At 46.5% G+C, this 16,339-nt stretch overlaps 1 protein-coding gene across 1 annotated transcript in view; it reads right to left on the bottom strand.

The window, feature by feature from the left end:
* Positions 1 to 16,339, bottom strand: part of LOC126293675 (serine protease 33-like) — a 185,437-nt gene that overhangs the window by 98,480 nt on the left and 70,618 nt on the right. The window contains exon 2 of the mRNA XM_049986968.1: positions 14,692 to 14,834. Within this exon, the coding sequence (XP_049842925.1) occupies positions 14,692 to 14,834 (143 nt within the window). The remainder of the gene's footprint in view (positions 1 to 14,691; positions 14,835 to 16,339) is intronic.

Genomic DNA, 16,339 nt, shown 5'->3' on the forward strand with positions numbered 1-16,339 from the left:
GAAGCACAAAAGGACACAGGTGGGAGACAGTTTGTTACGAAAGACACAATGCAGAAAACTTCGGGGACTCTCCTCTGAACAAGTGTCAAGTGCAGAACAGGGCATATCACGCTCTGTACAACGCCTAAAGAGGAATTTTTGTGTGAACACTGCGTTCACTTTGGCTGATATTCAGCTAGAAATTAGCTGAAGAGTCACTGAGCTCCGACAGCAGAGAAAAGAAACATCCACGTAGTTAACTGTTCTTGCGAGAACTGAGATGGCGTTGAAGTATATATGCTGCTCCATTATGCACGTGTATATCGCCATATTTTCCAGACTAGGGACAAACGCATGTTTTCTCGCCAAACGAAACGGTTTAAGCTGATAAAATCAGTAAAGATTTTGATTAGCTTTTTATAGGATTTTCAGAGGGCCAGAGCAGCCATGCAGCCGACAGAACGTCGCAGCTGAAGGTAAATGCCTCTAGCAGAGTCGTAAAATTGATGGAACACCAGCCTGCGTCCACTGTGAACTCGAGCAACCTCAAGTAATCTTCTACTCATCTTGTCACAAAAACTAACCATCCTCTGTAGACGTGACTGTCACCCTAACATGACGTATAACTGGAATCGGATGGTATCTACATCTACATCTACATGACTACTCTGCAATTCACATTTAAGTGCTTGGCAGAGGATTCATCGAACCACAATCATACTATCTCTCTACTATTCCACTCCCGAACAGCGAGCGGGAAAAACGAACACCTAAACCTTTCTGTTCGAGCTCTGATTTCTCTTATTTTATTTTGATGATCATTCCTACCTATGTAGGTTGGGGTCAACAAAATATTTTCGCATTCGGAAGAGAAAGTTGGTGACTGAAATTTCGTAAAAAGGTCTCGCCGCGACGAAAAACGTCTATGCTGTAATGACTTCCATCCCAACTCGTGTATCATATCTGCCACACTCTCTCCCCTATAACGCGATAATACAAAACGAGCTGCCCTTTTTTGCACCCTTTCGATATCCTCCGTCAATCCCACCTGGTAAGGATCCCACACCGCGCAGCAATATTCTAACAGAGGACGAACGAGTGTAGCGTAAGCTGTCTCTTTAGTGGACTTGTTGCATCTTCTAAGTGTCCTGCCAATGAAACGCAACCTTTGGCTCGCCTTCCCGACAATATTGTCTATGTGGTCCTTCCAACTGAAGTTGTTCGTAATTTTAACACCCAGGTACTTAGTTGAATTGATAGTCTTGAGAATTGTACTATTTATCGAGTAATCGAATTCCAACGGATTTCTTTTGGAACTCATGTGGATCATCTCACACTTTTCGTTATTTAGCGTCAACTGCCACCTGACACACCATAGAGCAATCTTTTCTAAATCGCTTTGCAGCTGATACTGGTCTTCGGATGACCTTACTAGACGGTAAATTACAGCATCATCTGCGAACAATCTAAGAGAACTGCTCAGATTGTCACCCAGGTCATTTATATAGATCAGGAACAGTAGAGGTCCCAGGACGCTTCCCTGGGGAACACCTGATATCACTTCAGTTTTACTCGATGATTTGCCGTCTATTACTACGAACTGCGACCTTCCTGACAGGAAATCACGAATCCAGTCGCACAACTGAGACGATACCCCATAGCTCCGCAGCTTGATTAGAAGTCGCTTGTGAGGAACGGTGTCAAAAGCTTTCCGGAAATCTAGAAATACGGAATCAACTTGAGATCCCCTGTCGATAGCGGCCATTACTTCGTGCGAATAAAGAGGTAGCTGCGTTGCACAAGAGCGATGTTTTCTGGTATGTCGTAATACTGATCAACTCATAGTGCTTCACTGTCTAGAAGTAAGAAAAGTCTTGAAGAGGACCTTCTACTTAAATTTTATATTGTTTTGTTAAGTCTTATTCCTGCTGATCGGGACATAATACATTATCTTGACAACTGTCCTGAAATTGTCATGTCACAATCTATGTAAACCCATGTGCTTCTTTGGAAATTATAGAGAAATTAAACAAATTTTACCGCTAAACACCGATGTGCTCTGTCACAGAATAAGGGTCCGCTCCTAGCCCCAGTAATTTATTCTAATGACGCTAACGCACTCACAGGGTGATTTTGCTGATGCCTGACGAATGTGAAAAGGAGCGGAGTGCCAGATACTTACTTTTAAAAACAACTCTTCCGATCGAAAACACATTGCCTAGACATCGCTGCGTAGTGCCATTGTGCGGATATGACACAGTAAGGGAAGGATGTAAGCTCAGCAGAGACGAATGGGAAATTGTTCTAATGACGATGTGGGACACATTGGGAGAAATCCACTGACGTAAGTGACTTTTGCAGATTGTTATGACCTGACGCCTGGGAACTAGCATGTCGGAAAAGCAAAGCTGGTCAACTGTTTGCGTCCTACTGTCCCGAGGGTCTATGGAAAACAGCTGAAGGATGGTGAAATACGAGTAGGCGACAAGGTGTTGGGTGTTCATGTCTCATCACAGAATGTGCAGGTCGTAAGGTTGTGCAGTCTGTAAAGCACGACAGGAAGCAATCTGTGGCAAATCTGACACCAGAGTACGGCGCTGGTGTGCGCACAAGTGTTTCAAAGAACACTGCTCGTCAGACATTGATGACCATGTTGCTCCACAGCAGCCCACTCCTCCATGTCCCCATGTTAACACAGTGACATCGGCAGTCACAACTGCACTGGGTACAAGGTCACTGTCAACAGAACTTGCATCAATGGAAACTCCGTCACTGGTCAGGTGACTTACGTTTATTGTTACATAATATCAATGGTCGTGTCTATATACAGAGTCATCCAGGGCAAACAGCTTCTCGAAAAATGCACCATGCCATAGGCGGAGACCAGTTAGCCTCGGTAGTGACGTCATTTTCGGTCTGGTAGCTGCTGATGCTATTCTGCAAGCTACTGAGGCCTGTTACCGATCGGTCCGCCTGCCGATTTTTCATCTACTGTACAGAGAGGAGGTGTGGTAAGGGCGTTCGTTCAGTTCGGTGTGCTCTGATTGTGGAGACTTTTGATATTTTAGAAATATTTAAAGATTTTTAGATTTGGATGTAGAGATGACATCTTACTGAAGTATCGCTGGGACGCATCCACGTGTAAAGTGAGTTCATAAACGTTATTATGTATGTATTCCGACAAGAATCATGGAAGTGGACATGGTGTGCATAGTACAGTTAAGAAGAAGGCAAGAGCAACGAAGATAGGCAAAGCAGCTATAAAACGTCACCATCTAACCTGTCACACACACACACACACACACATACACTTGTTGTGATTTTTATTACTATTCAGTACTACAACGAGTGCACATAAAAACAAGAACGCGAGTTATTCGTTCAAGAAATACTATAAAACAGATGTTCCACCAGCTCATTTCATGTAGGTTGTTTTCTGTAACTTCGTTGAGGAATTGCCGTTGTACATGAGAGCCTAACAAAGAGCTACAACCGTCCATTTGTACCTAAAGGTATATTTGTTTAAGTCCTTCAATGAGTCACTCAGTTGGACAATCATTATCAGCCATACAGTTATTAGCACAGGTAATTTTCCTGAGGAATGCCAGACAAAGCCTACTGGCCAAAACTGCTCAATAATAAAGTGACTATTAGACCTGGTTTTGTTTCAGTGCTCATAAACAAGGGACTCACAATAACAATGCAAGAAGCCATTTCAGTGTCCCTGGGATGTGAACGTAATAACATTCTCATTTTCTTCCGCCATTTCCACTGATTTTTTATACCACCAACACTACTCACTGTAAACACACTTTTGGAAAACAAGAATGGAAACAGCGTCTCTGGTAGTGGCACCAGCTGATTGCTATGGGTGTGGGGCGTAGTGCATGTAGCGGTGGATCGTGTCGGGTGCAGAGTCGTCGGGTGAGAGCGTACGAGCCCATCTCGGTTCCTAAGGAACCTTACTGATTCGTTACCGAACGGCTTACTGAATTGAATGGAGGCTCGGTTGTGGTAACCTTACCAGTTGGTGTGCTCACCTACCGAACTGATCGGCAGAGCGACCGAAAGATACAGAACAGGACTACAGTTGGGGCAGTATTATGCTACACGGACGTTCATACAGTCTGGCATGTGGCGTCTGGCAGCAGTCGAAAGCAGGATGACAACTGTAGACTGCGTAAAAAATTATGGCAAGCGACCCTCATCCCTTCATATTTTTGTTTTTCTCGAAGGCAATGGCATCTTCCAGCACCATACTGCCCCTGTCGCAAGGTTACAATCGTGCTACAGAAGTTTGAGGAGCGTAACAGCGAACTCACCTTGATATCTTGCTCCTTTGAGTGGCGGTTTTCTGTAAGTCTTTGTCCATTTGATTATACACTACTGGCAATTAAAATTGCTATACCAAGAAGACAAGCAGATGATAAACGGGTATTCATTGGACAAATATATTATACTAGAACTGACAAGTGATTACATTTTCGCGCAATTTGGGGGCATAAATCCTGCCCATGCAGACCCAACACGATACTACAGTTCATCTAGAGTAATGACTAGCGTATTGTGACTAGCCAGTTGTTCAGCCACCATTGACCACACGCCTTCAGTTGGTGAGAGATCTGGAGAATGTGCTGGCCAGGGCAGCAGTCGAACATTTTCTGTAGCCAGATAGGCCTGTACAGGACCTGCAACATGCGGTCGTGTATTATCCTGCTCAGATGTAGCGTTTCGCAGGGATCGAATGAAGGGTAGAGCCACGAGTCGTAACACATCTGAAGTGTAACGTCCACTGTTCAAAGTGCCGTCAATGCGAACAAGAGGTGACCGAGACGTGTAACCAATGGCACCCCATACCATCACGCCGGGTGATACGCCAGTATGGCGATGACGAATACACGCTTCCAATGTGCGTTCACCGTGATGTCGCCAGACACGGATGCGACAATCGTGATGCTGTGAAGAGGATCTGGATACATCCGAAAAAATGACGTTTTGCCATTCGTGCACCCAGGTTCGTCGTCGAGTACACCATCGCGGGCGCTCCTGTCTGTGATGCAGCGTCAAGGGCAATCGCAGCCATGCTCTTCGAGCTGATAGTCCGTGCTGCTGCAAACGTCGTCGAACTGTTCGTGCATATGGTTTTAGTCTTGCAAACGTCCCCATCTGTTGACTCAGGAATCGAGACGTGGCTGCACGATCCGTTACAGCCATGCGGATAAGATGCCTGTCATCTCGACTGCTAGTGATACGAGGCTATTGGGATCCAGCACGGCGTTCCGTATTACCCTCCTGAACCTACCGATTCCATATTCTGCTAACAGTCATTGGATATCGACCAACGTGAGCAGCAATGTCGCGATACGATAAATCGCAGTCGCGATAGGCTACAATCCAACCTTTATCAAAGTCGGAAACGTGATGGTACGCATTTCTCCTCCTTACACGAGGCATCACAACAACGTTTCACCAGGCAACGCCGGTCAACTGCTGTTTATGTGTGAGAAATAGGTTGGAAACTTTCCTCATGTCAGCACTTTGTAGGTGTCGCCAGCGGCGCCAACCTTGTGTGAATGCTCTGAAACGCTAATCATTTGCATATCACAGCATCTTCTTCCTGTCGGTTAAATTTCACGTCTGTAGCACGTCATCTTCGTGGTGTAGCAATTTTAATGGCCAATAGTGTACATAAACCTAACTAACCTAAGGGTATCACACACATCCATGCCCGAGGCAGGATTCGAACCTGAGACCGTAGCAGTCGCCCGGTTTCGGACTGTAGTGCCTAGAACCGCTCGGCCAGACACCGGCCGGCTGTTTTACTGGTGCACCGCGGTGTTACTCGTTGTGTCATGGTGTTGGGAGTTATCGGCTATGATTTCAGGTCACAGCTGGTAGTGATTGAGGGAGCTCCGATGGCACACGCATATATCGCAGACATCCTGCATTCTCATGTGTAAATGTTCATGTGACAGTATCATGTAGCCATTTTTCGACAGAACAACGCACGTTCACACACGGCACATTTCTCTGTGAACTGTCTGCATTATGTTTAGGTAATCCTCTATCCATCAACATCCCCAGATCTGTCCCCAAATAGAACATATATGGGAGCAGCTGGGGTGGCAACACTGTCTTGGTGCCGCTCTCCAGCATATCAGGGAACAGTCACAATAGCTGTGGACCAGCTTGCCTCAGGAGAGAATACAACGTCCTTGTGATACAGTTCTCAACCGATTCATTGCCCGCATCCACGCAGGAAGGAGTGCAATGTCATTCTGGCAACTGCGCTCATACTTCCAAGTTCTTCGTAATTTCAGTCGGTATTATAATCACTGAAATAAGATCAAATACTTCATCACCCAAGAAGTTTTATTCAGTTTCATTCTCACCTTCTGGGTGCTTAATTTTCTTCGTCAGGCAATGTACACTCCTGGAAATTGAAATAAGAACACCGTGAATTCATTGTCCCAGGAAGGGGAAACTTTATTGACACATTCCTGGGGTCAGATACATCACATGATCACACTGACAGAACCACAGGCACATAGACACAGGCAACAGAGCATGCACAACGTCGGCACTAGTACAGTGTATATCCACCTTTCGCAGCAATGCAGGCTGCTATTCTCCCATGGAGACGATCGTAGAAATGCTGGATGTAGTCCTGTGCAACGGCTTGCCATGCCATTTCCACCTGGCGCCTCAGTTGGACCAGCGTTCGTGCTGGACGTGCAGACCGCGTGAGACGACGCTTCATCCAGTCCCAAACATGCTCAATGGGGGACAGATCCGGAGATCTTGCTGGCCAGGGTAGTTGACTTACACCTTCTAGAGCATGTTGGGTGGCACGGGATACATGCGGACGTGCATTGTCCTGTTGGAACAGCAAGTTCCCTTGCCGGTCTAGGAATGGTAGAACGATGGGTTCGATGACGGTTTGGATGTACCGTGCACTATTCAGTGTCCCCTCGACGATCACCAAAGGTGTACGGCCAGTGTAGGAGATCGCTCCCCACACCATGATGCCGGGTGTTGGCCCTGTGTGCCTTGGCCGTATGCAGTCCTGATTGTGGCGCTCACCTGCACGGCGCCAAACACGCATACGACCATCATTGGCACCAAGGCAGAAGCGACTCTCATCGCTGAAGACGACACGTCTCCATTCGTCCCTCCATTCACGCCTGTCGCGACACCACTGGAGGCGGGCTGCACGATGTTGGGGCGTGAGCGGAAGACGGCCTAACGGTGTGCGGGACCGTAGCCCAGCTTCATGGAGACGGTTGCGAATGGTCCTCGCCGATACCCCAGGAGCAACAGTGTCTCTAATTTGCTGGGAAGTGGCGGTGCGGTCCCCTACGGCACTGCGTAGGATCCTACGGTCTTGGCGTGCATCCGTGCGTCGCTGCGGCCCGGTCCCAGGTCGACGGGCACGTGCACCTTCCGCCGACCACTGGCGACAACATCGATGTACTGTGGAGACTCACGCCCCACGTGTTGAGCAATTCGGCGGTACGTCCACCCGGCCTCCCGCATGCCCACTATACGGCCTCGATCGAAGTCCGTCAACTGCACATACGGTTCACGTCCACGCTGTCGCGGCATGCTACCAGTGTTAAAGACTGCGATGGAGCTCCATATGCCACGGCAAACTGGCTGACACTGACGGCGGCGGTGCACAAATGCTGCGCAGCTAGCGCCATTCGACGGCCAACACCGCGGTTCCTGGTGTGTCCGCTGTGCCGTGCGTGTGATCATTGCTTGTACAGCCCTCTCGCAGTGTCCGGAGCAAGTATGGTGGGTCTGACACACCGGTGTCAATGTGTTATTTTTTCCATTTCCAGGAGTGTATATTAAATACATTAAAATACATTAACAGACGCTTATGATTGATACATTCAAAGTAACACATACTAAAACGTGTCTGACAATGATAATAAGTAGTGAGGAAATTAAAACAAACACTGCACTAGTTTACACCTCACGGTCAGTTGATGGGAGTGACATGCATTTTGAATCAGTAGTGGGGAGAGGGAAAATGGATTGGTCGCTTGGGGGTAGTGAAAGTGTTTATGTCGATACATGTCTCAGGTGGGTTGGGTGGTCAGGTAGGTAGTATGGGTGAGGATGATTGGTAGAAAAACATGGGCTTCTGGGTAGGAACAGCTAGTGTGGTGGCCGAGCCAAGTTCAGAAGGAGAAAGAGGAGGAGTGAGGGGGGAGACATGAAACTGGAAAGGGGTAGGGAGCAGAAGGTCGAATCTTATAGGAGAGATGGGTGTCGGGACGAGTTCAGTTGTCAGGGAGTGGGAGGTTTGTTAAAAATACGCTGGGACAGGATATGAAGAGCGTGCAAGTGTAAAGCGGATAAGCGCCGTACATCAGGAATGGTAATTAGTGGGAAAAATTGCGCTTATTGCAGTCGACTTGCGGAAAGTGTAAGATACACAGTGCTCAGTATGGGCGTGGTGGTGAGGAATAGGGATGAGTTGGTAAAGGAGAGGGGGGGGGGGGGGGGGTAAGCGGATTCGGAAAGCAAGGTCAAGTGCGTGGCGTTCGAGGATTTCATACACTGCCATTTGCGCTGGAGAAGATAAGTCGAATCAAGGTTTATTAGGAATGGTGGTTTTTGAGCAACTTTGATCTGAACAACCAGAGCTTGAATACATCGCACAACAGAATTAAAAGATCATTTTTTTTCGAAAGCTGGTAATTCTCTGCCAATGCGACGTCTAAGTTTGAAATCTGGCTTGAATGAGCCTACACGATTCCTCTGTAAACGTGGAAAAAGCTTGGCGCCCTTCGACGTCGCCCCGGGCTTGGCGATGCTTGAAACAACAAGTGAGGTGTGGTCGTATGAGAAAAACAACGGCAGAACTTGGAAGTTCATGTGAGGTGTAAGCTGGGCACAAAATTCAGCACAATGTCACAGTGGACGTCCCACTCTTTGGGAAAGATGTCACATTTTTGCTTACGACATTTCAACCCTTACTTTGACTTGTGTGGGGTGGGGGTCAGAACCGCGACGTCCAGCGTCGAAACCACGAGGATTTCTGATTTGTTAGTGTAAAAATGTAGAAATGAGTGTCTAGAAACAAAAACATTTTTACTTGCACATGATATTTAGAAAATGTGTTACGAATAGATTTTACTCAATTACTACATTTATAAAAACAATATTCCTAAGAAAATCGATGTTAAAGACTCCTCACTTTCGATAACAAACTTCTTAAAAAAAACAAACTTCACACTTAAATAAAGAAAGAAAATAACTAAAAATTAATAATAGTATAAAAATATTCTTCTCTTGTCATTTTAATTATAATGTGGAAGAATATAAGAATATAAATTAATAATACAAACTAGCATAGAACAGAATAACGTGGCTAAACAGTAGGCAACAAAATTTAGACACCGGAATAATTTTTGTCTGACTTAGACAACGATTCAATCATTGCCTAAATTCAGTACAAAAAATTAAGTTCGAAGGGTGGTGATATGTAAGGTGTCAGGCAAATCCAACACCTTCCATGAAAACCCTGACATAATAAGCAAATCTACTAGTATGTCACATAGCTCCGATTAAATCGAGACATTAAATTAACCAAAGTAATACGAGTAACGAGTGAGCAAATGGAATACCACAGATTAACACAAGAATGCCTAAATGCATGTCGTACCTTCCCACAGTGAGGCAGATGCAGTTCCGAGGGGAGAAACGAGGACAGAAGCCGAGAGCAGAACCGTGATAAGCTAGAAGGCCCTACGATAAGGGAGGGGCTGGGCACCCACGCTGCCAGACTACCTGTACGACTACACAACCCGCACGTTTTAGCGCGAGGCTTTTTTCGCGTCTCAGGTACGTCAAGGACCACCCCCCAGCCCATGTAAAAAGCTAGAGCCCTCCAGAAAAACAGTATAGATCTTACGATAACGCTAAAAGGACCACACCAGCTACAGGTTTTAGCGTGAGACTTTTTAGCGTCTCTGTTACGTTGCAAACTTTCTAAAAACATTGCCCCACCACGAAAAGTATAACGTTTCTCATTGGATAGACAGAATCTTTGTAGGCGGAGCTTAAGGTTAACATTGAGACCCTGATTGGTCAGATGGAAACACAGCCACATAGCTTTTTTAAATCTACTTCGGTAAATTGTAGTAAGGAGAAGTTAGGAGAGTTAGTTCCGAGACGGCGAGCTGGATGGCTGGTGCGCCAGCCACTGTCGCCCTGACGCTGCCTAAACACTGACAAGGTAATGAACGCACGCGATGCCGCATTTTTGAGCGCATAAGGCTTCACTCAGAACTGCAGAAGTCTCATCTGTTACACCCCTTCTTTTTGAGTAATACTAGTGTCGATCGTCAATTAAAACTCATTGTGTTCACGTTTGACACTTGAAGTAAAGATCTGAAACGCGATGATTTTTCTGTTTTATAGTTATTGAGAAGCTACATCAGCCACTGTAATTTACGACAAGTTAGATAAGTAATTAAAGATAATTGAGGGTCACTGTAGACCATTTTGATAGTTTTCTCTTTTGTGAAACTTAAATTAAACATAGATTATAGATGTGATATGGCATAGGTCATCCTTCGATCGATTGTAGAACTTGGAAACCCATTCAGGGAATATTCGTTCACATTTTTGTTGAACGCAGTTGGTTTTTACCATCCTGTATTAAAACATTTCCTTTTATCAATAGTGCAATTTATAAATGATGTTTTGTGAGTAGAATAAAGTTACCAATGGTAAACTTAACTAAGTTTTCGACGTTATTTTATCATCTAACTAAAAATAGGAAAGCCTTGAACCCTTTCCACTAAATTTAGTTAGTATTAAGATTCTTTTACAGGGAGTGCAGTGGAGCTGACGCTGAGATCATTAAGTATTTGGTTATACCATCGCTCGTCTCACTGAACTCTTCTGAATTCTACATGTCATGTGTGGTCTGGCGTCTCCTTACCAGCAACAGGTCTCAGGTTCATACTAGTCAATTCCCTAAAAAACACGCTCAGAGCGTCGTTGCGCGAAAGTGGTAGGGAGACACGATATAGAACAAACAGACACCACCATGAATGTTTAGACAATGAATAAGGACACATGATTATAAAAGTTCCAGTACAAACAGTGCGGTACAAATTTGGAATAATTCTCCGCATAAGATAAACATTATTTCATCATTCCCACATTTTAGTAAAACCCCAAGGTCAGTCTTACTTGATCACTGTTCCTACCCAGTAGCAGAATCTTTGCAACATGTTAATTACGAAGCGTAAAAGAAAAAGGAACGAAATATCTTTATACAAGTAGGGCAAGCTGTCCTGTAATTAAGCCAATCGAACAAAGTCACCTGTCAAAAGAAAAGGTGAATTTATATTTACATAACATCAAATATTACAGCATATACTTATATTAAACTAATAATAAAATATCAGAACTAAATAAAAACGCGAATGTTAGGAAAAGAAATTTGGGAGTGTTCAGACGCGAACCACCGGGTAACTATTGTACAGAGGCGCTACTCATTACGCTAAACCAAAAAACAACAGAATACTACATCTTAAAAATATTGCGTTAACACTCGCTAAAAATGTTGATCGTAGATAATTATGTTATTAATTGATATTTAATTATAACAAATTGTACGAAGAACAATGCGTTTTGGCCGGATCTTCAGTGTGTCGCTGTCTTCAAATATCCTACTGTCATAATACGCTAGTTACAATAATTCTTTTGCATTGAATATTATGTTTCTAATTATTTTATTGGAACGGATCACACAACTATCAATGAATTTTCCAGTGATTCTCAATTTGCTGGTGCTCAGAAACGGCATATATACACTCCTGGAAATGGAAAAAAAGAACACATTGACACCGGTGTGTCAGACCCACCATACTTGCTCCGGACACTGCGAGAGGGCTGTACAAGCAATGATCACACGCACGGCACAGCGTACACACCACGAACCGCGGTGTTGGCCGTCGAATGGCGCTAGCTGCGCAGCATTTGTGAACCGCCGCCGTCAGTGTCAGCCAGTTTGCCGTGGCATACGGAGCTCCATCGCAGTCTTTAACACTGGTAGCATGCCGCGACAGCGTGGACGTGAACCGTATGTGCAGTTGACGGACTTTGAGCGAGAGCGTATAGTGGGCATGCGGGAGGCCGGGTGGACGTACCGCCGAATTGCTCAACACGTGGGGCGTGAGTCTCCACAGTACATCGATGTTGTCGCCAGTGGTCGGCGGAAGGTGCACGTGCCCGTCGACCTGGGACCGGACCGCAGCGACGCACGGATGCACGCCAAGACCGTAGGATCCTACGCAGTGCCGTAGGGGACCGCACCGCCACTTCCCAGCAAATTAGGGACACTGTTGCTCCTGGGGTATCGGCGAGGACCATTCGCAACCGTCTCCATGAAGCTGGGCTACGGTCCCGCACACCGTTAGGCCGTCTTCCGCTCACGCCCCAACATCGTGCAGCCCGCCTCCAGTGGTGTCGCGACAGGCGTGAATGCAGGGACGAATGGAGACGTGTCGTCTTCAGCGATAAGAGTCGCTTCTGCCTTGGTGCCAATGATGGTCGTATGCGTGTTTGGCGCCGTGCAGGTGAGCGCCACAACCAGGACTGCATACGACCGAGGCACACAGGGCCAACACCCGGCATCATGGTGTGGGGAGCGATCTCCTACACTGGCCGTACACCTCTGGTGATCGTCGAGGGGACACTGAATAGTGCACGGTACATCCAAACCGTCATCGAACCCATCGTTCTACCATTCCTAGACCGGCAAGGGAACTTGCTGTTCGAACAGGACAATGCACGTCCGCATGTATCCCGTGCCACCCAACGTGCTCTAGAAGGTGTAAGTCAACTACCCTGGCCAGCAAGATCTCCGGATCTGTCCCCCATTGAGCATGTTTGGGACTGGATGAAGCGTCGTCTCACGCGGTCTGCACGTCCAGCACGAACGCTGGTCCAACTGAGGCGCCAGGTGGAAATGGCATGGTAAGCCGTTCCACAGGACTACATCCAGCATTTCTACGATCGTCTCCATGGGAGAATAGCAGCCTGCATTGCTGCGAAAGGTGGATATACACTGTACTAGTGCCGACATTGTGCATGCTCTGTTGCCTGTGTCTATGTGCCTGTGGTTCTGTCAGTGTGATCATGTGATGTATCTGACCGCAGGAATGTGTCAATAAAGTTTCCCCTTCCTGGGACAATGAATTCACGGTGTTCTTATTTCAATTTCCAGGAGTGTACATATAGGCTTTAAATGAATGCCTATATGGCGCCTCACAACTCTGTACTGAAGGGAGACGGCGTGCGTGTGACGTAGATGGCGTTGTGCCAGCTCATTGGTGAACGCTCAGACGCACGCTCAGAACATCTGACATGCCAGATATTGCTCTGCACGTTCGGAATGACTCCCGAACGTGGTATTTCACGCTATGAAGTCAGAAACTCGACAAGCTCAACGCTCAACGTTCGGATGCACGGTCCGTGTGCCGATGGCTTTGGGGGCCGATGACTTCAGCAATTTGTTGCCATACGATCTTACCACAAATTTACAATTTCCTTACAAAGGAGCCATCGCAGAAATTACCTGAAGTGATTTAGGGAAATGACGGAAAACCAAAATCAGGATGGCCGGACGCGGGTTTGAACCGTCGTCCTCAGGAATGCGAGTCCAGTGTGCAAACTACTGTGCCACCTCGCTCGGTTGTGTCTATGTCACAACACCCTCCCCCTCCTGGATAACGCCACTGGAGGATGGGAAAAAGGAAGCTTCGTTGCTTCGGATCGCGTTCAGATTCAACGAATGGTTTTGAATACTCCCTAGTGGTTTTCACCTTGCACAGCAGAGCAAGAATTCGGTCGTGCTACGCTACAAAGGCCTGTGATCACATTCAGTAGGGTTACAGACACACAATATACTTATAGAAGGAGTGTATTGTCCATCAGGTGCGAGCAACGTCAAAGTTGGTAAAGAATGTCAACCTGTTGCTCATTAAACTGCGAACAGTCGATTTGGACCCGGAAATGTGTGAGAACCGACGACCCAAAAGAAGGGTTGGTATGCTTGATGTTCTTCATGGCGCCTCCTGACGGGCTTTTCCGGTCGATTCCGAGCGGCGATGTGTCTTAAATGTTTCGCTAGGTCTCTTATAAGAAAACAGCGTCATTTGGAAGCTGGGCATCACGATTCCCACGGCCACCTCCGAGGCGACAAAGTAAGGGCTGAAATGTGGGTAAGAGAGGGTGTGACGGGCTTCCCATCGTGGGACCCGTCCAGAATGGCGTAGGGCATAATTGTGGTGAAATCTGGTGCCACTGTGAAATCGTTAGCCCACCTTGCACCTCACGTGAACTTCTGAGCTGTGGCCTTTTTCTTCACCTGTGTCGACACCTTGCTGATTGAAGCGTCGTCCGATCACGATGCTGACGTCAAAGGGCGCCATGTTTTTGCAGTAATACTGAAAAAGGTTGTACGAACCTATGAGACAAATTTCAAGCTTATGCGTCGCATATGGAGATAATTGCGAGGTCCGAAAAAGTGATCCTTTAATTGTGTTGGGCAGTGTAAAAGCAAATGGGCTTTTGTATTCGAATGCACTCCGTGTTTTCGACTTGGTGACAGCGAATGCTACTCCTAAAAATGAGACTGAAGTCTTCATAAGGACATTTGATGAAGTCAACGAGTCCTACCTGCCAGGGCCACGCCCCCTTGGCGCTCTCGCGCCCGTTGATGATTCTGCCGCTGCCGATGTCCAACCCACGGCCTTCTGCCAGCGACACACCGGCGTCCCTCGGCTGTCTCCGCCTCCCTTCGGCGCCAGCCACTCCACAACCTGCAACACATTGCAATCCTACTGAGTAAGAACATCTGTGGAGTATGTATTTTTAGTGACCGGGGAAATTACGAAAGCATTCCTACAGTGTTCAATTTCAGGTCCACTCCGATTCCTTATGTATAAGAATGACCTACCATTTAATATGCATCACGCAAAATCGGTCCTTTTTGCAGATGGCATTAGTCTTAAAATTCCAATAAACAGACTCGCACTAGATTTGGGTTAAACATCCCATATTCAGTTCTGTACAACAAAGTTATACCAGCGAATCGAACAGGATTTGACATGGCACGCCAAACGTTGTCAATGCTCAAGAGAGCTACAACCCAACATGTCAGATGTGCATATTTTTTAGACAGATGGGGAAAGCAATCACCCACACTGTGTCATTGCTCAGATTCACCCTCTGCCTCTGCCAGGCATTTAAGTGTGATTTGTAGAGTATCCATGTAGATATAGATGACACGTATGACAGTATCCATGTAGATATAGATGATGGTTCAAATGGCTCTAAGCACTATGGGACTTAACATCTGAGGTCATCAGTCCCCTAGAACTTAGAACTATTTAAACCTAACTCACCTAAGGACATCACACACATCCATGCCCGAGGCAAGATTCGAACCTGCGACCGTAGCAGCAGCGCGGTTCCGGAGTGAAGCGTCTAGAACCGCTCGGCCACAAAGCGGCCGGCAGGCTGATTTGGAAGGAAAGGTCCTATTCCATGGCCTGCGAGGTCACCTGACCTATGGTGATGTCTAAAGTCACTTGTCTGTGAGACCGTAGTGGATATGGAGGTGGAATTACTTGCCAGAATTGTAGCTGTCTGGGATGTGATTCGAAACACACCAGGGATGTTTCTAAGAGTGCGTCAGAATCTTTTTCGCTGCTAGATAGCACTGAAGCTGACGGCCGTCATTTTCACCGCATTTTGTAACATACAGTAAAAATGGTACGTTCCTTGTGTCAGTGAGGGTATTTCCAGTTAACTGTAACTACTATAAATAAAAAAGTGCACATGTGATGTGATTCCTGTTATGTCCTTACGCTGGCTTTTCCGACCCAAGGTTCCCTCCTCAAACTGTTCAGTGCAGCATCCTCTATGTCCTCAACTTTTTGCACGCTGTTACGGGAACACGCTGTATACCGAAACTCCCTGGCAGATTAAAACTGTATGCCGGACCGAGACTCGAACTCGGCACCTTTCCCTTTCCGGGGCAAGTACTCTACCAACTGAGCTACCCAAGCACGACTCACGCCCGGTACTCACAGCTTTACTTCTGCAGGACCTCGTCTCCTACCTTCCAAACTTTACAGAAGCTCTCCTGCGAATCTTGCAGAACTAGCACTTCTGAAGGAAAGGATATTGCGGAAACATGGCTTAGTCACAGTCTGGGGGATGTTTTCAGAATGAGATTTTCACTCTGCAGCGGAGTGTGCGCTAATATGAAACTTCCAAGCAGATTAAAACTGTGTGCCGGACCGAGACTCGAACTCGGGAC

Source organism: Schistocerca gregaria, chromosome 10 (genome assembly GCF_023897955.1).
Source record: "Schistocerca gregaria isolate iqSchGreg1 chromosome 10, iqSchGreg1.2, whole genome shotgun sequence".
NCBI lineage: Eukaryota > Metazoa > Arthropoda > Insecta > Orthoptera > Acrididae > Schistocerca > Schistocerca gregaria.